The sequence below is a fragment of the Ahaetulla prasina genome, chromosome 6 (assembly GCF_028640845.1).
Source record: "Ahaetulla prasina isolate Xishuangbanna chromosome 6, ASM2864084v1, whole genome shotgun sequence".
NCBI lineage: Eukaryota > Metazoa > Chordata > Lepidosauria > Squamata > Colubridae > Ahaetulla > Ahaetulla prasina.
In genome coordinates this window covers 7,678,664-7,702,712 of record NC_080544.1, presented here as the reverse complement: position 1 = coordinate 7,702,712, position 24,049 = coordinate 7,678,664, and the positions used below count along the sequence as shown (strand labels likewise).

At 41.5% G+C, this 24,049-nt stretch overlaps 2 protein-coding genes across 4 annotated transcripts in view; one reads left to right on the top strand and one right to left on the bottom strand.

Moving 5' to 3' along the window:
* Window positions 1-5,033, bottom strand: part of SYNPO2L (synaptopodin 2 like) — a 71,733-nt gene extending 66,700 nt beyond the window's left edge. Inside the window, exon 1 of the mRNA XM_058188576.1 lies at window positions 4,805-5,033. Coding sequence (XP_058044559.1) covers window positions 4,805-4,915 — 111 coding nt within the window. The 5' untranslated portion in view covers window positions 4,916-5,033. The remainder of the gene's footprint in view (window positions 1-4,804) is intronic.
* A 12,834-nt stretch (window positions 5,034-17,867) lies between these two features.
* Window positions 17,868-24,049, top strand: part of SEC24C (SEC24 homolog C, COPII coat complex component) — a 61,427-nt gene continuing 55,245 nt past the window's right edge. For all 3 annotated transcript variants that reach the window (XM_058188575.1, XM_058188574.1, XM_058188573.1), the window contains exon 1: window positions 17,868-18,259. The gene's annotated coding sequence lies outside the window, so the exon portion shown is untranslated. The remainder of the gene's footprint in view (window positions 18,260-24,049) is intronic.

Genomic DNA, 24,049 nt, shown 5'->3' with positions numbered 1-24,049 from the left:
CCCTGCCCCCACCGTCCATGCCTCGCTGTTCCTCTTCTCTGTCCCTGAAGCTCTCGGTGGTGATATAGCTGCAAACGGCCTTAAATGACTGCCACGGCGCTTCAAAGGGCCGCACTATTGCAATGCTCTCTACATGGGGCTCCCCTTGAAGAGCACCAGGAGGCTCCAGCTAGTCCAGAATGCGGCCGCGTGGGTGATAGAGGGGGCACCACGTTGCTCCCATATAACATCTATCCTGCGCGGCCTGCACTGGCTGCCGGTAGCCTTCCGGGTGCAATTCAAGGTGTTGGTTACCACCTTTAAAGCGCTTCATGGCTTAGGATCGGGGTATTTGTGAGACCGCCTTCTGCCACCAATTGCCTCCCAACGACCTGTGCGCTCCCACAGAGCGGGCCTCCTCAGGGTGCCGTCAACCAAACAATGTAGGTTGGCGGCCCCCAGGGGGAGGGCCTTCTCTGTGGTGGCACCAGCCCTATGGAATGAGCTACCTCCGGGGTTACACCAACTCCCCGACCTCTGGGCCTTCAAACGTGAACTGAAGACTTTATTATTTCACCGAGCGGGACTAGCCTAAGACACATTTTAGCGAAATTTTAATGGGTTTTAATCGGTCTCCGACCGTTTTAGTGATTCGGCCAGTAAATATTTGTTTTTAATTTGTTTTTAAATATTGTTATTTATTATATTTATATTGTATTGGTGTGTGTATTTTAATATTGGCTGTAAACCACCCTGAGTCCTCCGGGAGATGGTGCGGTATAGAAATGTAATTATAAATAAAAAATAAATAAAAAATACTACAGCTGATCAGCGCTGTAGGTGGCTAGTAGACCGGTGCCTCTATTTTTAAAGAAGGTAGACCGGCGCGCTCCCAACTTTTGTATATTTTGTTTATTATTTTTATTATTTATTATTATTGGCCATTCCCATTCAGTCACCTGACCAAGCCACGCCCACCAGGTCACCTGACCATGAAGCCACACCCACCAATTAAGCCACGCCCACAGAACCGGTAGGGAAAATTTTTCAATTTCACCCCTGGTTTGAACTTCACCTCTGTTTGAAAATGAGCAAATGCCGAATGTAGTTCTGTGACAAAAAGTTATTTTGTGATTGGCTGCAGAGATATAAAAAGACACTGTGACAGGAAGCAAACTGAAAACTTTTAGGGTTAGAGTGAAACATTTTTGCTTATACTTTAAAGATTTTGGTAACAAAAAAAAAAAGAGGTAACAAAATAACATGAAACAAATCAAAGGTATAAATGAAGCCAGGCTATTTTCATAGAATACTAAGCCACAAATTAGCCAACCACACTTCAGTTTAATTTGTTGTGCTGTTTGATTAATCCCATGTGTTCTGCAAAATTCCGGAAAAAAGGCCCAAATGTTTTTGTTGGGATCAGCATGCTATGCTAAATCCAAGGCCCAGGTAATGGGAAATGTTCTCCTTTCCATGAAGTATCATGGAAGACTCCTGGGATGGGAAGAGAGGCTGACATACTCTATGGAAACCTTGTCTCTAAAAACCAGGCCAGCATTGAGTCTGAGCCAGAATCAGTCCCTTGAGCAGAGGAGCGGGAGAGGGAGAAGAAACAGCTAAGCAGATGATAGCAACAGCAGCAACATCAGGTGGTCACTGAGTGCTGAAGTGCTCGGTTCCAAGAGAAAGACATTAAGAGAATCAAAGGGCAACTTGATCTGCCTTTGCAGCTGAGAAGACGAGAGAGCAGCAACTTCCAGTACAGCTTGCTCGAGAGCAGTCATCCCATTGTTAAGGTAAAGGTAAAGGTTCCCCTCGCACATATGTGCTAGTCGTTCCCAAATCTAGGGGGCGGTGCTCATCTCCGTTTCAAAGCCGAAGAGCCAGCGCTGTCCGAAGACGTCTCCGTGGTCATGTGGCCGGCATGACTCAACGCCAAAGGCGCACGGAACGCTGTTATCTTCCCACCAAAGGTGGTTCCTATTTTTCTACTTGCATTTTTACGTGCTTTCGAAACTGCTAGGTTGGCAGAAGCTGGAACTAGTAACGGGAGCTCACCCCATTACACTGCAACACTAGGGATTCGAACCGCTGAGCTGCCAACCTTTCAATCGACAAGCTCAACGTCCTAGCCCCTGAGCCACCGCGTCCCTCCATCCCATTGTTAGGGTGTGCAATTTAATCCTTTTGTCCCCTGAACCCTAATTGCCTGGCAGACTTTTTTGCCCAGGATTCTTTTCTGCCTGGACCCCAGTCTTACCTTTGTCCTACAGACCTGCCTCAAAGAGCCTGATTACTCCTGCTGTTAATTCTGAACTGGCTGATGGTTGCAACAAATGGCTTCTGCAAGTAGACTTTCACTACATTTCCTTCACAACTCCTACAGATGAACTACACCTTCACAACTCCCAGTCCTCAGTCCTGACACTCAAATAGGACAATGTGTATTTCCTATCTACATTTGCACAAAAAAGGGTTATATTATTTCTGTTCTTAATGCAAATAAAGTTTTAAAAAATTGCTGCAGTAAAAAAAATAAGATGGGAAAAGGAGTAGCAACAAGACATTTACAATTCAGTAACGATTATAACTTTAACTTAAATTTCGTAAATGAAACAGGACAACAGCTGTAAATAGTTTAGTCTGTAAGCCCCGACTCATCCTGCCTTCTACTTTGTCTCATCATCTCATTGCCATGATGGAAGGAACACCTAAAATGGGAGTAAGCTCAGTCATACAAACTATAATGGACCCACGAGATTATTCACATTTGTTCGACAGATTTTGTTCATGGGGAGAGAAAACTGTGTGAGGTGGGTTTTTTTATTTGAAACTAAGGAGATACAATGAGGCCCTTGCTTATTGACAGTGGTTATAAATTGGCTGAATTATCTCCATTCACCTTTTGCCAAAAAAAGAACCTTCTAATTGGCTGCCAGTTTTCAATGAGCTGCTAATTCTCTAAAGAAAAGGACTATCACATCCACATAACTAAAATGGTGAGAACAGTTCATTTATGCTCAGCTTCATTTCAGTTCTGAAATTAGGTGCCATTAGAGAACAGTAGTGGAAGTATTCTCTGGCCAGTTATTACAGACCATGTTTGTGTTATCACAACGTTTAATGCGTATTTCGTAAGGATCTTAGGTAATGGTATTAGTATCAGTTGTAGGTTGTTTACATGTTTATTATTTAATATAATTTAATATATAATAATATGTAATCTATTTAATATATACCGTATATACTCGAGTATAAGCCGAGTTTTTCAGCACATTTTTTGTGCTGAAAAACGTCCCCTCGGCTTATACTCGGGTCTATACGGCTTATACTCGAGTTTTTTTTTTTTAAGCCCCTCGGCTTATACTCGAGTATATACGGCTTATACTCGAGTTTTTTTTTTTTTTTTTTCACATTTTACCCGACTGGAGCCCTGCCGGTGCAGTGAGAGGGCGGGGCGGGGGAGCCGCCAGCCTTCTCAGCTGAGGGAGGGAGGGTTTCCCCAACCGGTAGGTGCCTCATTTCCCACCTTCGGCTTATACTCGAGTCCCCAGTTTACCCCAGTTTTTGGGGTAAAATTGGGGACCTCGGCTTATACTCGGATCGGCTTATATTCGAGTATATACGGTAATTTAAATAGATCTACAGGTCTGCTGTTGGCAGCTTCTAGAGATTCATAGACAGAAGAGCAATCTGGGAATAAAATGCATTTGAGATATTCATTCCTGATAAATCATCTGATACTTCACAGAAGAGAAAACATTAGACAGTATATTGCAACTCTGATATAATTAAAATTATGCCATCACCATAGTGTCGACCACAGCTGACACAACTGTGGCTCAGCTAGCCGAGACATAGGTTCTGTTAGAAACAATTTGCTTTTGTAAGACAAGATTTTTATATTGCGTTGGTTACAGAGTGGTTTAATTTTAGGACGATGTGGGTATAGTATATACATACAAATTAATTTGATTCTATGTCATATAGATCCAGTTTAAAAGTTCTCAAGGGGAAACAATTTCCTAAACACCTTTTAGGGCACAAACTCATCAGGGAGTTCTCAACATTTTTATTACACAGTTTAGGACCAAAGTACCCTAAAAGTCAAGCAACATTGCCACTGCCTTTTTTTAAAAAAATTCCATTTTTGTTTTCAACACTTTTCAGATCCTAATGACCATACTTAATTTGTGTATTTTTTGACCCAATTTTTAAAAACCTGGTCGTTTAAAGAGCTGAGTTTGAGTTGAAAAATGTGTATGGGTAAAAATATTGCTTTAAATCTTGAATTATGGTTTTGGAAGATGTACTCATTACAGTAGATATTACTTGGAAGAGGTAAGCCCCTCTGCATAAGAGAAATTGCAAAAATACTTTAAGATATTGCTTGCCATCTATGTTTTTTATAGAAGTTGTACTGTATTTGGAATTAAATTGACCAGTTATTGGGGAAAAAAACAGTAAATAAATTTTCCAATAAAATTTAAAAATATCCATTTGGAGAACAGTAAATGTTGAGTTCTTATTTAGCACGTTACTTTCAGTCTTTGAAGATTAAATTTTAAAATGTGCTTCTTCGGCTAACAAAACTTAGTAGCATGGGAATAAAAATGCTGACTGCAGAGATCCTATGGACTTTGGCAACAACCTATTTATCTGACATTTAGAATAATCTGCATGTACAACAAGCACAGATATATAAACTCCAAGGAAGACGGTTGGAGCCCTGAAAATCAATGACTTGGAATGGCGCAAATAAGATTCCCATCACTTTCCCCAGTGTCTGTGTCCACTCCAGAGAGCTAGAAGGAGGTCTTACCTTGGATACTTGGAGGGGTCTGTCTTGTTCAGAGCCTCCCTGTAAGCGGAAGCCCCAGGGGCCTCCTCCAGAGAGAGTTACAAGCACCTCTTCTTTGTCTTCGGCTCCCATCACCTCAGCAGCCCTTTTGGGTGTGTGTGACAAACACCTTGGCTGCAAAATAAATCTCTAGCTCTTAGAGGAGCTACTTGTCCATTGCTGCAAGTAGCATCTACTTTCTCTAGTCCCTCCCCAACGTTTGATTTTCTCTGCCCCACCCCCAGCCTTTTCCCAGGCAGAGAAAAGCCCAACACCCGATACCCTTCCAAATGTCCAGCTGCTGAGCAGACCATTGCCAGGCCTTTCATACCCCTTTTGGTAAAACGCCAGAGTTATTTGCACATGTATCTTGTCAATCTCACTCTCTGTCCTCTCCACCTCCTGGCGAAACAGATCCTGGATGTCTCACTCCAGACTCATGGCTGAAAATAGCTCACCTCCTGTCTTTCTAGAGCTTTGCCTCATTCTTTTCTAGCTGTGGAGGATTTGACTTAAGCACTGCAATAGAATAGAATAGATAAAATAGATTTTTTTTTAATTGGCCAAGTGTGATTGGATACACAAGGAATTTGTCTTGGTGCACATGCTCTCAGTGTACATAAAAGAAATAGAATAGAATAGAATAGAATAGAATAGAATAGAATAGAATAGAATAGAATTTTTTATTGGCCAAGTGTGATTGGACACACAAGGAATTTGTCTTGGTGCATATGCTCTCAGTGTACATAAAAGAAATAGAATAGAATTAGAATAGAATAGAATAGAATAGAATAGAATAGAATAGAATAGAATAGAATAGAATAGAATTTTTTATTGGCCAAGTGTGATTGGACACACAAGGAATTTGTCTTGGTGCATATGCTCTCAGTGTACATAAAAGAAAAGATACGTTCATCATAAATAAAACATATATATATATCAATAAAACATGGAATTACAAAAGCTCCTGAAAGATTTCTCTGCTGTTACCCACATAAGAAATCTTTTAAGACAGGGGTCTCCAACCTTGGTCCCTTTTAAGACTTGTGGACTTCGACTCCCAGAGTTCCTCAGCCAGCTTTGCTGGCTGAGGGACTTTGGGGGTTGAAGTCCACAAGTCTTAAAGGGACCAAGGTTGGAGACCTCTGTTTTAAGATGTTTGTTTCACCTTCGTCAAAAAACCCTTGCGGTGAGTGAAGTGGAAAGCTTATCTGGGCAACACATTACAGTGAGTGGGACTTGCCAGTCATTTCAGTAGGACTCATAGAGATTTCACCCTTCGGATAGTGTAATGCCAGTGGTGGGATTCAGCCAGTTCGCACCACTTCGAGAGAACCGGTTGTTAACTTTCTGAGCAGTTTGGTGAACTGGTTGTTGGAAGAAATCATTAGGGCACAGAACCGGTTGTTAAATTATTTGAATCCCACCACTGTGTAATGCTATCCGGATACAAGATTCTGTTTTAGGCCCAGTACTCTTTAATTTCTTCATAAACAATCTAGATAAGGGAACAGAAGGAAAACTCATCAAATTTTCAGATGACGTCAAACTAACAGGAATAGACAACACCCGAGAAGATAGGTTCAAGACCCAGATGGATCTCGACAGACTTGCACACTGAGCCCTATCTAACAAAATGAAATTCAGTGTAGAGAAAAGTAAGGTTTTAGAATAGAATAGAATACAATTTTTATTGGCCAAGTGTGATTGGACACACAAGGAATTTGTCTTGGTGCACTTAGGCAAGAAAAGAAAAATCAAATGTAAAGATACAAACTAGGTGAAACTTGGTTCAATATTTATTTATTTTATTATTTATTTTATTTATTCACATTTTTATACTGCCCTTCTCCGAAGACTCAGGGCGGTGTACAGCAAATAAAACGACAATAATCAAAAACAATTTAAAATACCATAACAAGATTAAAAATCTAATTTAACCACTGTATACTTAAAAATATTAGATAAAAAATTACAAAAGATAAAAACCCCTGTTAAGAAGCCCACTAAAACCCCCAAATATTAAAATCAATCAATCAGGCCAGCCCCGCTTGGTGAAAAAAGAAAGTCTTGAGCTTGCGTTTAAAGGTCCGAAGATCAGGGAGAAGACGGAGTCCCACCGGCAGTCCCAATAGCAGTAATTGTGTGAGGGATCTTTGAGTCCTAGTGGACAATGACTTAAATATGAGCCAACAATGTCCTGCAGCTGCCAAAAAAGCCAATGCAATCCTTGGCTGCATCAATAGAGGGATAGAATCAAGATCATGAGAAGTGATATCGCCGCTTTATAATGCCTTAGTAAAACCACACTTGGAATACTATATCCAAGTTTGATCACCACAATATAAAAAAGATGCTGCGACTCTGGAATGAGTGGAGAGAAGAGCGGTGTTGTGACCCAGACCCAACTAGGTAGTAATAAACGTAGTCCGTGGAAAAACAAACTTTATTCGAATATCTGGGAATTACTTCATTCCCAGCGTCATTCAACTCAAAGTAAAACAAATGCCTCCCAACACAAATTCCTCAGTTATCTCACAAACCTTAGTCCAATTAGGCAAACTGCCAAAGGACCTTCCTGGTAAAAGTCCAGAAGCCACAAAAACAAAGACTTACATGAAGCAGAAGACGGAGCAGAAGACGCAGCTACAACGCTGTTTTCCGGCAAAGCTGAAACACCGGTGCTGGTCTGTTTTAAGCCTTATGGGAGGGGCCAATCATCTCTTGGCCCTACTCCCGAGTTGTCCTCTCTGCTTGAGCTGCTCTTGCCTTCTGGCAGCTCTTCTCATGCGTGCATTAGGAACAGCCTCCTCCTGTTCCTCTGCCTCACTACTATCAGTCTCTGGAGGCTCTGGAGTCTGCGCCTCACTTCCCGATGGCCCTGGCCTCACCTCAGCCTCATCGCTGTCCGACTTCGTTGCCAGCTCTGTAGGCTGCTGATGGACCACAACAAGTGGCAAAGATGATTGGGGGGATGAAGGCTAAAACATATGAAGAATGGCTGCAGGAATTGGGTATGACTGGTCTAGTTAAAAAGAAGAACTAGGGGCTTCCAATATTTGAGGGGCTGCCACAAAGACGGGTCAACCTATTTTCCAAAACACCAGAAGGCAAGACAAGAATCAATGGATGGGAACTGAACAAAGAAGCAATCAAGAAGTAAAGAGAAGTTTCCTAACAGTAAGAACAATCAACCAGAAGAACAGCTTGCCTTCAGAAGTTGTGGGTGTTCCAACAGTGGAGGCTTTTAAGAAGGGATTGGACAACTATTTGTCTAATATGGTATAAGGTCTCCTGTTTAAGCAGCGGGGTTGGACTAGAACAGGGGTGTCCAAACTTGGTCCCTTTAAGACTTTTGGACTTCAACTCCCAGAGTTCCTCAGCCAGCTTTGCTGGCTGAGGGACTCTGGGAGTTGAAGTCCAAAAGTCTTAAAGGGACCAAGTTTGGACACCCCTGGACTAGAAGATCTCCATGGTCCCCTCTAACTCTATTATTCTGTGTTCTAAAATATATATTTATCATGAATTACATGACAAAATATAAAACATACACACAAGCTGAAAAGTTGCCCATTTTTGACTTACTTAGTCTTTGTAGCTCGAGCATATTCTGGATTTAACTTTTTTCCCCATTCCACTCGATTCAATCATGTCCAATTTTTTGAGGCTGCCTGGACAAGTCCCTGCAGTTTTCTTGGCAAAATTTTTCAGAAGTGGTTTGCCATTGTTTCTTCCTAGGAAATGAGAAAAAGTGGGCACAAAATCACCTTACTAAAATGACAGCCGAAGAGACTTAAAATGCTTTCTCCGACCTGAAATCTCTCAGCTACAATACTGTACTGCTGGCAACTAGCAAAGAAAGAAAAGATGGTATCCAGAGTTGTTGTAAGTCTCATAATGTAATTTTCTAGTAGTTTTAGAATGAAATACACTCAACATGTATTCTGCAATCTCTGCAGAATCCAGAAAATGGTGACAAGTGATTTACACAACTTTGATCTGCCTGCCTTTTTTCACCAAGGACAGAGAAATGAGGCTCTGAGCCAAAAACACTTAGGCTTCCCAGCAACATCTGCAAGTCAATAAATAAACTAATCTGAACAGAGTACACTGAAGAGCGAAGAAAGGCTGATGAAATAGACATATTTAGAGAATGTGAAATTTCAGTTGCAATGTACTTAGCTCTTTTGGAGAATTCGGCTTTCTTGCAATTTTGGTTTATTTTAAGAATCCTTTAATTGTGGGTCCCAATATTTGAGCGCACCAATTTTATGTAGTGAATCAAATTGAAGGGTGGTGAAATTTAAGTTCAAATTCCTAACCATTCCTAAGAACTACTTGTCAGTTTGTGATAAGGCTGCAATTGCTGGAGAGGAAAATTTGTGAAATGTTATTTAGGAATAGGTCCCAGAGACATCCACCTCCATCCAGCAAGCCCATTCCACAACAACAGATGAGCAAATATCAATGTATTGGACCATGTAATGCTCCTTTTTAAGGCTATTCAAAGGCTGATTTATGGAAAAAAACCAGAACACAATAAAAAGAAAACTGCGAAGAATATATCCTACAAACTGCTTCATTGTTCATTGTGTATGACTGAATGATTCTTTCTTGCTACCAAACAGAGGCTGTTTCACATAATCAAAGCAGTCAGTTTCAGAACTGAAGCAAACGAGAGTTTGGCAGGAAAATTTGCAAAATGGTTTAACCGAGGGATCGTTATGTTTTTTTCTCTATAACTGAGACAGCATATTATTTGAACCCAAGAATCTGTAAAAAGATTTAAGTTAAAGTTCATTGCAATGCTTGAAGAAAACATAAGAGGGCTGGGAAAAAGATTATCAGTACCTGTATTGTACTTCATAAATAAACAGCAATATTTCTTAGACAGGAAACAATGCAAGAAATAACTCCTTGCAAGTAGGAAACTGGAGGGAAAGGGCATAAAAGATGAAAGTGGTTGTCGAAGAAATATTTGGAAGGTATTCTGGAACAATAGGAAACTGCTGAATCTAAAGAGAGAATGTGACTATTACACGAGAAAAATTAAGATAGTCGATAATTCCTTATTATGAAAAACTGAAACAAATACAAGCCTGGATACAAGAAATGCACCTAACGCTCATCAGAGCCATCAAGCGTTGTCCTTCCCTGTTTGCCATGTGGGGGTGAGTGACACAATCCAGACTAACTACTATCACATCATTTTGGACTTTGAAGTTATAACAAGAGAATTTACAATAATAGATGGTATTCTGTCTGCTCTTGTAATTCATGAAAAAAGCAAAGAAAGGAGATAAATGCTGTAGGTCAAACACTGTTTACAAATATAATATCAGTGAGAGACTTAGAATCTGAAACTATTTTATAGAATAGAATAGAATTTTTTATTGGCCAAGTGTGATTGGACACACAAGGAATTTGTCTTGGTGCACATGCTCTCAGTGTACATAAAAGAAAAGATACATTCATCAAGAATTCTAAGGTACAACACTTAATGATAGTCATAGGGTACAAATAAGCAATCAAGAAACAATCAATATCAATATAAATCGTAAGGATTACCAGCAACAAAGTTACAGTCATACAGTCATAAGTGGAAGGAGATGGGTGATGGGAACGGTGAGAAGATTAATAGTAGTGCAGATTTAGTGAATAGTTTGACAGTATTGAGGGAATTGTTTAGCAGAGCGGTGGCATTCGGGGAAAAACTGTTTTTGTGTCAAGTTGTCCAGGTGTGCAGTGCTCTGTAGCATCATTTTGAGGGTAGGAGTTGAAACAGTTTATGTCCAGGATGCGAGGGGTCTATAAATATTTTCACAGCCCTCTTTTTGACTCGTGCAGTATACAGGTCCTCAATGGAAGGCAGGTTGGTAGCAATTGTTTTTTTTTTGGTTTGTTCTTTTTTGCAGTTCTAATTATCCCCTGAAGTCTGTGTTTGTCTTGTTGGGTTGCAGAACCGAACCAGACAGTTATAGAGGTGCAAATGACAGACTCAGTAATTCCTCTGTAGAACTGTATCAGCAGCTCCTTGGGCAGTTTGAGCTTTCTGAGATGGTGCAGAAAGAACATTCTTTGTTGTCCTTTTTTGATGATGTTTTTGATGTTAGCTGTCCATTTTAGATCTTGCAATTTATGTTTCTGGATGAAGGACTACTGAAGAGAGACAGGCATTTTTCTTAAGAACTGTGAAAATGTATTTGCCCAAAGCATAGTAAAGTTGAACAATAAGGCTTCAAACTGAAACTTGCAAGGAAAAAGATAACAAGATGAAATATTTTAAACCAGAGCTTAGGCACTTTAGGAGAAACTCCGGTAAGTGGCTAATTATATTAGAACAAGCCACATTTTGTAAAACACGAGGAAAAGGTAGGGCATAAAGCTCATATTGTTTACTGTTCACATGGTAAATGTTCCAAACACAGAAAATAGACAAGCTCTGAACTAGAGGGGTTCAATATAATTCGATAGAGGAGCAAATATAATTTAATAGGAATAAAAAATTTTTTTATAGAATAGCCATGTCACAGCTTGATTAAAACAAGGATGCAGTGTTAAAGAAAACCATTAAAATAAGCAAAGGAAAATAAAGCAATGAGCAGAAATAAATAAGTAGATAAAGTAGATATACATTAGCCCTGGCCTGTATTATTGATCACCGAAAGAGATAACACTGGATGGCACCTTTTCCAAAGGGAAGAGAAGAGACTGTTAGGAAAAGAGTTTGGGAGAACCTCCATTGCCATGATCCTATAGTTTGGATTCTGATCTCAACAAAGAGAATGAGCTCCAAATCCCATCAAAGCATCAGCAACATTACTGAGAACTGAACGGCAGAGAAACAAAACGAAGAAAGACGGTAGTGTTATAGAATTAAAGGACTCAGAGAATTCCTAGATGAATAGAACAAGTTTATTATACACGCAGGAAAGGTAGTTTTATGCAAATATAACCCAATGAACAACGAGGGGTTCTGATGTACATATCTTTATACTAGAGACAATACAGGAAACAGGAAAATGAAAAAAAACATCTTTCTCTATATGGTTATACAAGCATATATCAGAGCATGATTGGCTTATTGACAGCCCACTATCTCAGTGGGCCCCCCATTTCATGTGTTCTTCTGTTAACTAGGGCACAGGTGTCTAAGTTCAGTTACCTGTCAAGTTGTCTGCAGTTTCGGCTATGAACTTCCTGTTAACGTTTCTTGACTTGTCTGTATAATATGAATCTCCTAATACTAAGAGTGGAATTTGAAGACAATTCATTAAGATTCTGTCCCTTTTCCCATTTTCCTATACTTATTTCATCACAGTAGCACAGAACGGATGCGGTTCTTTCATCATGAGATTGGTTTTCGTAACGAAAGATTCCAGGCAGGAGATAGGTTGTAGCTCTTGAGAACTGAGAAAATGTGTTTGGAAGGTGCTTCAGAAAACTAATCCAGGGGGCTCTGGATTAAATCCTCTGGGGGGGGGGGGGGAAGGAGAAGAGGACTCTGAAAAAAAATACAATACTGCATATTGGAATGGAACACAGTCGTCAGACACAGAATGTGGAGGCGCCCAATAAGGAGCATTCAAAACAGGAAAGAATAGATCAAGCTTTTTACCCAAGGATTCTGTACAAATGTATGGAGTATGGGGAACAAACCGGACGAATTAGAAATCTTAACGCCGGAAGGCAGATATGATTTAATGGGTGTTCCTGAAACCTGGTGGGATGAAACTTATGAATGGAATGCCAGACTGAAGGATACAGCTTACTCAAAATAAATAGTCCACACACAAAGAGGGGTGTATTACATGGGAATCAAGTGTACAGATATGCACTGATCCTGGAATCTGAGTTTCAGGGTTTGGGTAAGAATATTAAGAAGGTGAAACAACTATATTTATTGTGGGGGTGTACAATAGGCAATAGAAAATCTGCATATTTCTCCCTGGACCAGATTATAACATTTATAGGAGAAGAGACTTATTAATAATGGGAGACTTCAGCTATTCCAACATCTTTTAGAAAATTTAGCCAAAACAGCAAAGTCCTCAGCATTTTTCAATAGTCTTATTAAATCTGTTTCAAAATCATTGAGGGAAGTATGTCCTCCTAAATCCGATCCTAACATCTACTGAATTTGTTTATTTAATCTCATTAGATTTAGATGCTGCCCCAAAATAAATATCATCATCATCAAAATTAAGAAAGATTATCTCATTAGTGGCTGTAGCAAAATCAGAGTACAAATAACATAATACAGTTACAAAAATTGTCCACTGGAATTTATATACTGTAGAAAATATAGCTTTAGTGTTTGCAAAAACTGCTGGAACCACGTGCCTGAAAAGGCGAGACAAATTTTGTAGGATTTTAAAATTCTATGTAATAGACTAAACATTGCTGTTAAGAAATGAAGGTTATAATTTATTGATGTGGCAGTGTTTGTTTATCAAATTGATGATAAACAACTTTGAACAGTCACTAAACGATTGGATGTATAGGTTCAAGACTACCTGTGTGTTACTTACAGTTAAACATAGGGTTACTGTAATTCCTTAATAATTTCTTGACAGTGTGAACAATTCATCAATGGAACAGCTTGCCTCCAGAAGTTGTGGGTGCTCCAATATTGGAGTTTTGAAGAAGAGATTGGACAGTCACTTGTCTGAAATGGTATAGGGCAGGGGTCTCCAACCTTGGTCCCTTTAAGACTTGTGGACTTCAACTCCCAGAGCAAAGCTGGCTGAGGGACTCTGGGAGTTGAAGTCCACAAGTCTTAAAGGGACCAAGGTTAGAGACCCCTGGTATAGGGTCTCCTGCTTGAGCAGGAAATTGTACTAGAAGACCTCCAAGGTCCCTTCCAACTCTGTTGTTCTAAATTCATTAGACACAACAGATGTTCAAAAAAGCCTGGTTATTGGCCTTACGTTGGAGATAGAATAAAATGTATATACTTTAATTATTATGATGGATCGTGTTTTTGGGAGGATATTAATATTTAAGATCAATAAGGATTCCTTTCTTTAAAAATATTATTTTAAGGTAGGGGTCTCCAACCTAGGCCACTTTTAGCCTGGTGGACTTCAACTCCCAAAATTCAAAGCTGGCTGGGGTATTCTGGGAGTTGAAGTCCTCCAGGCTTAAAGTGGCTAAGGTTGGAGACCCCTGTTTTAAGGGGGGGAATTATTTCCTTATTTCCAATAAACCACTTTTATTTGTAAAACTGTAGGATTATATTATTGTATTTGATATATAGATTGAACTGTAATTGTTAGAAGTGGTATATGTGTTTCTTATCCAAATGTATTCATAATGAAAATTAATTCATAATTAATTCAATAATTAATTTGGGGGCAGGGGAGGAGGCTCCGTAAATTCATCTTATAAATAGCTTAGATTTTATTTTCGGATATTTGTCACTTCAATATGAATAGCCATAGTGTTATAGTTCTATGTTTCCACTACAAAAATCTAAATAGAAAACTGGTGCCATCTAGTGGTCATCTGGATTTCTGTAGCCCATATATAGCAATTTTGGCAATCTAACTCTATTTTAGATGGGAAGTTTTTTAAAATTTTTGTTTATTTATATTTCACGTTTCTAGCCTGCTCATCTCCCTCAAGGAGGTGCTCTGGGCGGTGTACACTATAATAGATGCAATACATTCATCAAGTCTGACTCTACCTGAGCGCAAGAATCCCCAAACAAATCATTGTTCACCCTTTGTTTATAGCATCTAAAGTAAAGGAGCCCCATCACCTTTGTGGGTAATCATTTTTTTTTATTTCTTTTTGTCACAACAGTATACACAAACAATTGTCATAGATAAAACAACAAGAATATATATATATGACTAAAAAATATGCATCAACTATATTAATTTGATATAATGAAAGGGAACAATAGGACAGGAACGGTAGGCACTTTTGTGCTCTTACAGACCTCTTAGGAATGGGGTGAGGTCACTAGTAGACAGTTTTTGGTTGAAGATTTTGGGATTTTGAGTAGAGACTATGGAGTCAGGTAATGAGTTCCAAGCATTAACAACTCTATTACAGAAGTCATATTTTCTGCAATCAAGTTTGAAGCGGTTGACATTTAGCTTGAATCTATTTTTTGCTCTTGTAATATTGTGATTGAAGCTGAAGTAGTCTTTTATAGGAAGGATATTGCAATAGATGATTTTGTGTGTTAAACACAGGTCATGTCGAAGTCGACGGAGTTGTAAGTTTTCTAATCCCAGGATTTCAAGTCTGTTGGTATAAGGTATTTTGTTGTTTTCGGAGGAGCGAAGAACTCTTCTAGTGAAATATTTCTGGAAATATTTCCACCGTCAGGCACTCTCTTTTTTCCCCTCAAGGCTACAAAGCCAGCTCCTGCCTTTGTCTCTTTCAGCTTTTTGCTTAAAAGCTGGCTGGGAATTCAACAGGCTTAAAGTTGGCAAGGTTGGAGACCCCTGGTTTAGAACAGTAGGGAACAACTTGGGAGTTTTACATTTTTCTCGACTAAGTCTTAAGGACTGGATTTTGGCTGAAAAGAGGACTATGGTGAATACTACAGTGAATGCTTGACTCTTTTTATGTAATTCTCCAAGTAAACCTTGGACTGAACTAGACCTTAGCTGCTGCAGTATCTTTGCATCCAATCCAGCATGTATTAGCTTCCTAGGGATTTTGTTGGGAGCGCCTGGGGAATAAGATGTAGTTATTACACCTTTGATTTTTTAAGAGCCAAAATCCCAATTTTGATTCCTGTACAACCACCCTGATCTATCAACAGCTACCAGTGACTGGCACGCCGACTGCCATTTCCACTTAAAAGTGCTTTTCAGGGGCAGGCCTTGCGGCTTAGGTTGCTGGCGGTTCTTCTCCTCCTCTACGCGTTTTGCCCATGCGGCTAATCCGAGTAAGAAGCTACGCTGCACCGGGTTAGAGGAGATAATGCAGGAATCAATAAAAGGAGAGCCAGAACAATTCTTATTAGGGATCCCAACAGAAAACTATACAAATGTTACACAATACTTAATAATACTACACATATTAACAGCAGCATGTATAGCTTACGGGCAAAATTGGAAGGAGAACCCACCAACAGAAGATTATTTAATTAAGAAAATCCTAGAATGTGCAGAGCTGGATAAAGTCACAAAAGAAATCAAAGAAAAAGAGGATACAGAATATTATAAGGTCTGGTGCAGATGGTACAAATGGTTGAAAAATAGGAAAGACAATGAAAATAAAACAACAGGGTGAAATCTGTATGTAGCGGAAAAAAGAAAACGTAGATGAATGTAGATGCAATGTAGATGAAATAAAGGAAGATAGATAATATAAAAGTAGAATAAGATAGAATTAAAATATGTATAAATAGTAAGAAAGGACCTCCTTGAATAGCTGATAAGAAACAGTGATATGTATATAAATGTTGTATGTTTGTCTTGTGTTTTAATGTGTTCAAAATAAAAAAAAAACTCTTTATAAGAAAAAGAAAAAAGAATTGCATAAAAGAAGAAGAAGAAAAAGAAGAAGAAGCAGGTATGCTGCCCTTAATTGATTCAGCCGTTTTGAATGTGCTAGAGCAGGGGTCTGCAAACTTGGCTCTTTTAAGACTTGTGGACTTCAACTCCCAGAGTTCCTCAGCTAGCTTTGCTGTCTTTGAATATTATATTATTGGAATATTATTGGAAGAGAAAAAAAAACCCGAAATAAAATAGAGATGGAAACTAGAGGGGTGTCGTGTCCCACTCCTCCGCTGACAGCTGGGTCAGGGAAATCCGAATCAGGCTTGCCTCTGCAGCTCTGCCCAAAGTCCTAGCAAAGTCCTCAGAGCAGGCAGGAGACCAGAAAGTGACTTCAGCAAGATAAGTTCGACTTTTGCCTGACTCAGAGACCGCCAGAAAGCAGATCCTTTATATAGGCCATGGGGTGTGGCTCCATGACTCAGCACTCACTAAGGTCTGCCCCTCCCTTCCTTCTGTTGCCTCCGCCTAGCCAATCTTCTGATGCCAGGGTCACTCCAATCAGCTGTTGGAAGTAAACTTTCCTCAGGCTCACCTGCTGTGGAGGAGGGGGAGGGGTCTAGCTGCTCCGTTTGCCTGGGCATGGAGTCAGGGCTGGGGCAGGGAGATGCTCCTTCTTCTGCAGTTTGTGTGGGCATGGAGCCAGGACTTGGGCCGGGAGGCATACATTCCTCAGTGTTGGGGAGCAGGTAAGAAGGCCCCGGCTGCTCTGAGGGCGGGCAAGACACAACAAGGGGAGATACACACATGCGCGCGCGAAAGTATATGAAAGAACAAAAGGAAGGTTTAGAACTGAAGGGCGATAGTAAAAGATATGTGTATACATCATGAAACTATGAAAATGAAATGTAATAACTGGGAATAATAACATTATGCATAGTGTATTGAAATGTATGATACCCGGATGTCACACTGTTCATGCATTGATACGTATAAATAATATTTATTAGAGCACCAGCGTGCCCACCATTCCTGTCCTAATGTTCCCTTTGGTTGTTTTCAATTTGTGTGGTTATTTCATGCTTATACTTATATATAGTGTTGTGTTTGACAAAATAAATGAATAAATAAATATAAAATATAAAATAAAAATCTTGAATTAAAAAAAAAAAGTTAGCTCATGTGTCTTAAGCCAGGAGTCTGCAAACTTGGGTCTTTTAAGACTTGTGGACTTCAACTCCCAGAGTCCCTCAGCCAGCAAAGCTGGCTGAGGAACTCTGGGAGTTGAAGTCCACAAGTCTTAAAAGACCCAAGTTTGCAGACCCCTGTGCTAGGGAGAGGACTGCGGACGCGTGTAACGCTGAACGTAGCCGATTCACACGTGACGCAAATCTAGCGGAGACAGCAAGAAAAAAACGACTCCGATCCTGACAGGAAAACTACCTTGACTACCCCCCCCCGCACCATACGCACACACCGGAAACAGGAGCGAGGAACCAATCACGGGGCCGCACAAGCTCACTCGTCATTTCCTGTTCCCGTTTTTTCCTTCTTCTTCTTTTCTTCTCCATGATGCGCCCTCCTTTTGGGCGGGCCGTTGGTCGAGTGAGGACGTGGCAGCTCGGAGGAATCGCAGCGTGCACTGGGGAGGGGCACTTCCGGGGAGCGCCCGGCCCAGGAACCGGAAGTGGTCATCGCCGGGGGCCCCTGGCTGTGAGGCGTCCTGGGCCGAGCGCTGCTTCCCGTCGCGGGCGAAGAAAAAGGGGCCTGCCGGGGCTTCCTAGTCGCCCGGCCCGGCCTGGCCTCACCGTCTTGGAAAAGGGCTCCGGGTTGGCGTGGGCCCTTCCCGCCGGCTAGTGCTTCCGTCTGGCCCCTTTCCTGACGGCTCTGGGTGGGAAGACTTGAGAGGAGCTCGCCTGCCTGCCTGCCCGCCCCCCTCCCTTTTCCCACGTGCTCGGGGGTCTCTTCGTGATGGGTGAGTGTGATGCGGGACTCCTGGGTTCCGACGAAATGCCGTAACCGAGCGACCCGACGACCGTGAATCCTCGGCAGGTGTAGGCTTGTCCAGGGGTCTCCAACCTGGGCCACTTTAAGCCTGGTGGACTTCAACTCCGAGAATTCCCCCAGCCAGCTTTGCTTTGCTGGGGGATTCTGGGAGTTGGAGTCCTCCAGGCTTAGAGTGGCCCAGGTTGGAGACCCTGGCTGGGGGATTCTGGGAGTTGGAGTCCTCTAGGCTTAGAGTGGCCCAGGTTGGAGACCCTGGCTGGGGGATTCTGGGAGTTGGAGTCCTCTAGGCTTAAAGTTGCCAAGGTTGGAGACCCTGGCTGGGGGATTCTGGGAGTTGGAGTCCTCCAGGCTTAAAGTTGCCAAGGTTGGAGACCCTGGCTGGGGGATTCTGGGAGTTGGAGTCCTCCAGGCTTAAAGTGGCCCAGGTTGTAGACCCTGCTGGGGGATTCTGGGAGTTGGAGTCCTCTAGGCTTAGAGTGGCCCAGGTTGGGGACCCTGGCTGGGGGATTCTGGGAGTTGGAGTCCTCCAGGCTTAGAGTGGCCCAGGTTGGAGACCCTGCTGGGGGATTCTGGGAGTTGGAGTCCTCTAGGCTTAGAGTGGCCCAGGTTGGAGACCCTGGCTGGGGGATTCTGGGAGTTGGAGTCCTCCAGGATTAAAGTGGCCCAGGTTGGAGACCCTGGCTGGGGGATTCTGGGAGTTGAAGTCCTCCAGGCTTCAAGTGGCCCAGGTTGGAGACCCTGGCTGGGGGATTCTGGGAGTTGGAGTCCTCCGGGCTTCAAGTGGCCCAGGTTGGGGACCCTGGCTGGGAGATTCTGGGAGTTGGAGTCCTCCGGGCTTAAAGTGTCCCAGGTTGGAGACCCTGGCTGGGGGATTCTGGGAGTTGGAGTCCTCCGGGCTTCAAGTGGCCCAGGTTGGAGACCCTGGCTGGGGGATTCTGGGAGTTGAAGTCCGCCAGGCTTAAAGTGGCCCAGGTTGGAGACCCTGGCTGGGGGATTCTGGGAGTTGAAGTCCTCCGGGCTTAAAGTGGCCCAGGTTGGAGACCCTGGCTGGGGGATTCTGGGAGTTGGAGTCCTCCAGGATTAAAGTGGCCCAGGTTGTAGACCCTGCTGGGGGATTCTGGGAGTTGGAGTCCTCTAGGCTTAAAGTGGCCAAGGTTGGAGACCAACCAAAGCAACTGAAGGCCAGACAAGGAACAATGGATGGAAACTGATTCAACCTAGAAATAAGGAGGAACGGTCTGAGGCAGGGGTCTCCAACCTGGGCCACTTTAAGCCTGCAGGACTTCAACTCCCAGAATCCCCCAGCCAGGGTCTCCAACCTGAGCCACTTTAAGCCTGCAGGACTTCAACTCCCAGAATCCCCCAGCCAGCTTTGCTATGCTCCAGCTATGCTATGGTGGCTGGAGAATTCTGGGAGTTGAAGTCCACAAGTCTTAAAAGCGGCCCAGTTTGAAAACCTCTGTTCTACATCATGTTGGGCAGCGGTTTTCAGAGTGTGTTTTAGGGCAGGGGTCTCCAACGTTGGCCACTTTAAGCCTGGAGGACTTCAGCTCCCAGAATTAAAGTGGCTAAGGTTGGAGATCCCTGAGCTGGTCTGTTGCTGGCAAAAAACCGTCTTCTCGATTTATAACAACAACAACAAACTCCACATCCACAATAGCGATGAGGCTGCTCCACTACATCTCGGCTGGTCTTGGACCACACCAGATTGTAGGAACAAAGGTAATTTAAATACTTTTAAGCTGTACTCAAAAAAAGTTACGTGCCAGGTAACTTAGCCAAAATACTTCCCTATTTCGAACATTATATATCTTAAGTCTTTACAACTGAATCATAAGAGCGAAAACTATTAAGGGTATGATGGGTAGAGTTTGGAAATGTTAGGGTACTTTTATTTTCTCCCACAACAATTTATTCCACAATAAACCATATTTTGTTGATTAATGTCTCTTACGCCCTGAATTTCTAAAATTTTAAAATTTTCCTGTTAAGCGTTTTTAAAACAAAAACTTCATTTTGTGTGTGTGTGTGTGTATGTATGTATGTGTGTGTGTGTGTATATGTGTGTGTGTGTGTATATGTGTGTGTGTGTGTATATATATATATATTCAAAATGCATCACCTGATTAGTGGGTATAATAATAATACTATTAGTGAGTATAATAATACTATTATTAGTGGGTATAATAATCTACTACTACTACTACTACTAATAATAATAGCTACTACTATTGGTGCTTTCTAGCCCACATTTTTCTATTTTATCTAGTAGTAGGTTATGGTCTACTTTATCAAATGCTTTACTGAAGGGCTCAATTGTTGTAAGTTGAGGACTACCTCTGTTTAGAATGGACTGGTTAGGCGATTGAATCCAACCCTCTATTCATTATAGAATGATACAGTGCAGAAAATACCGTAAAATAAAATTATTCCAAAGTAATAGTTGGCTAACCTCCATTTGAACAAATCTGACGGAGAATATAATAAATTCCTGCCAATTTCTCTTGAAGTTGTTTTTTACAGTGATTTTTTTCTTAGAATTATTTTCTCCCAGATGATTATTTCACGATTATATCCATCCTTTCTCAAGGCTACTCCTGCCCAGCTCCTTCAGTGTACTTCATAGAGCAGGGGTCTCCAACCTTGGTCCCTTTAAGACTTGTGGACTTCAACTCCCAGAGTCCCTCAGCCAGCAAAGCTGGCTGAGGAACTCTGGGAGTTGAAGTCCACAAGTCTTAAAAGGGACCAAGGTTGGAGACCCCTGTCATAGAGCACTCTTTTTCATTCTTTGAGATGGGTTTGACCAGAGGACAATACAGCAAAACTTCTTATATATTTATACATTACATTTATTTATTTATATCCCGGTTTTTATGAAATGCAACTTATAGTTCTGTGGATACAGTCTAAAACTATAGTATCCTGGGAAGCCTCAGCTGCCCTGGCAGTGCAACCCAAGCCCAAACGCCCAGCTGTACAGTGCAAACTCATAGCAACCCAGGAAGCCCCAGCTGTCCCAACAGCATAGTTCAAAGCCACTGCCATCCCAGGAAACCTCAGCTGGCCAAGCCTGCAGTTACCCTGGCTACGCTGCGCTCCACCATCACTGCTGAACTTTACCTTCTTCTTGCTTCCACTGATGATGCCTGCCCTTGCCCTTCGTGAAGCACTTCTTGGCCATCTTTCATTTGTGACCTTGGGAAGAAAGCCTCATTTGACCAGCAGCTGCCTTATGAAGGGCCAGGCCAGGTATGCTTGGTCAGCAGTGAAAGCAAGAAAGCAGTGAAAGTCAGCTCAGGAGCAAAGCTATGGAATTCAGAGGACCAAAAGGGCATAGATGGAGGAGGGTGGGCGGGTGGGTGGGTGGAAGTTGAAGCGCCCCTGTGGTCGTAAGTGCAGATGGGCTGCCAAGCCCCCAAATTTTGGTCCAATGACCACAGGGGTGCAGCAATGGCCATTATTAAATTTCTTAATTGAACACTATCGTAACTGGGGGGCCTCTGGTGGCTCAGCAGACTAAGTCTGTCTGTTATTAACAGCAGCTGCTTGCAATTACTGCAGGTTCAAGTCCCACCAGGCCCAAGGTTGACTCAGCCTTCCATCCTTTATAAGATAGGTAAAATGAGGACCCAGATTGTTGGGGGCAATTAAGTTGACTTTGGATATAATATACAAATGGATGAAGACTATTGCTTAACACATTGTAAGCCGCCCTGAGTCTTCGGAGAAGGGCGGGATATAAATTCAAATAATAAAAAAAAAACTTCAAATGGTCGCTGAACAAATGATTGCAAGTCAAGGAATACCTATATTACCTGTTCAAACAATTTTTTTTTAATTGAAGAAGACTGGTTCAAACTGTGATTTGGGGAGTTCAGCCTTTTGCTTATTAGTTATTAGCATTTGTTTTTTAGTTATTAGTCCTGATCAACTGTTGCATTATAGCATATCTAAAGAAGCTCTCTTTTATTATTTGCATTTTTTCCCTCTTCCTGAGGAAAAAAACTATACTTATGGAACTCAAAACTGTTCTTTTACAAATATCAATACCCTTGAGGTTATTAAGACTAAGTTTATTATAGCTACTCTTGCAGCCCAAAGTGTATTAAGAATAACATCTTACAATTTACAGATGGGCTTGGGAAGCTAGAGCTTACTTCCTGCCCCTCAGTTTTTGAGTAAAATTAATTTTCTTTCCCATTGCTTTGGTCCTTAGATCATCTATTGACAAAATGTACTCTTTGCATTTCTCAATGGAGTGTCTCTGTTCATTAGGCTCAGCAGATGCCAGAAGTGCTCTCAAGCAACATATCTGAGACATCTTCAAACCAATTTAACCCTAATTTAAGCCTTACAATTCTGGGGATTTATCTGAAAGTATTTGTGCGGCCTCCTCTCTATTATCCATCACAATACTGAAATTTTGAAGGCATATTTGCCTGGCTGGGTGTCTGGCTGGGTGCATTGCCTTTAGGAGTCCTCCTTGGTTGGTAAAAAGTTACCCCTGATCATTATGTATTAATAATACATCATTATGTATTAATATATTAATGATTGTGATTGTGATTGGTACTAGGAGTGTATATTGAGACAAATAATGAAAGGTTGGAAGATGAATTTTTGATGTAAATTAATGTGAAGCGTTAACTAAGGGAAGTAGGGGAAAAAGCGTCTTTGAAAGTATATGAAAGAACAAAAGGAAGGTTTAGAACTGAAGGGTGATAGTAAAAAATATGTGTATACAATATGAAACAATGAAAATGAAACATAATACCTGGGAGTAATAATATTATGTATATTGTATTGAAATGTATGATACCCAGATATCACACTGTTCGTGCATTGATACGTATAAACAATATAAAATAAAAAACTTGAATTTTAAAAAAAGTTACCGTGGCATCCCTTAGTCCAGTGGTTCTCAACTTTTATAGTGCTGCGACCCCTTTAATACAATTCCCCACGATGTGGCGACCCCAACCGTAAAATTATTTTCATTTTGAATTTATCGTGCCTGAAGCCGTCTTGGCTAGCAATCTGAACTGCTTGCGATTGCCTTGAGGACGGAGGCATTAAAGCGGAGACTCCTCCCCTATTAAGTTTATGGCGCCTGAAGCCAGATTAGGCTAGCGATTGGGAGTGATTGCAGCTGGCTTGAGAGGGAGACATCAGAGCAAAGATTTCTCTCTTTTTTAATTCATCGCGCCTGAAGCTGAATTCGGCTAGCGATTTGAAGAGCCTGCAGCTGGCTTGTGGAGTCAACCATTGGAGCGCGATTCTTCGACTCGCAAGTATACTTCCCATATTTCCGATGGTTTTAGGCGACCCCTGGCAAATCGTCATTCAACCCCCAATGGGGTCATGACCCACAGGTTGAGAACCGCTGCCTTAGTCCATGTGTCTTAAGCCATACAGGGATTCCTCAATTTATGACAATTCAAACTAAAAAGGCCTCGGAAAGAATCATTAATGGTTGGAGGGTCTCTTGGCAGCCAGCTCGCGTTTATAAACAGTTGCAGTGTCCCGTGGTCATGTAACACAATTTGCAATGTTTTTTGTTGGTTTCTGACAAAAATTGCCCATTCGGCAGAGAGTATTTGGATTTATGATCGCTTAACAGTCAATGACTTTCATGGCTTGGGACCAGGTTATCTGTGTCTCTTCCCACTTACATTTTCATATTTCATATTTTATTGTTTGTAAGCCACCCAGAGTCACTGACAGTGATTGGGTGGCCATATAAATCTTCTAAAACAAA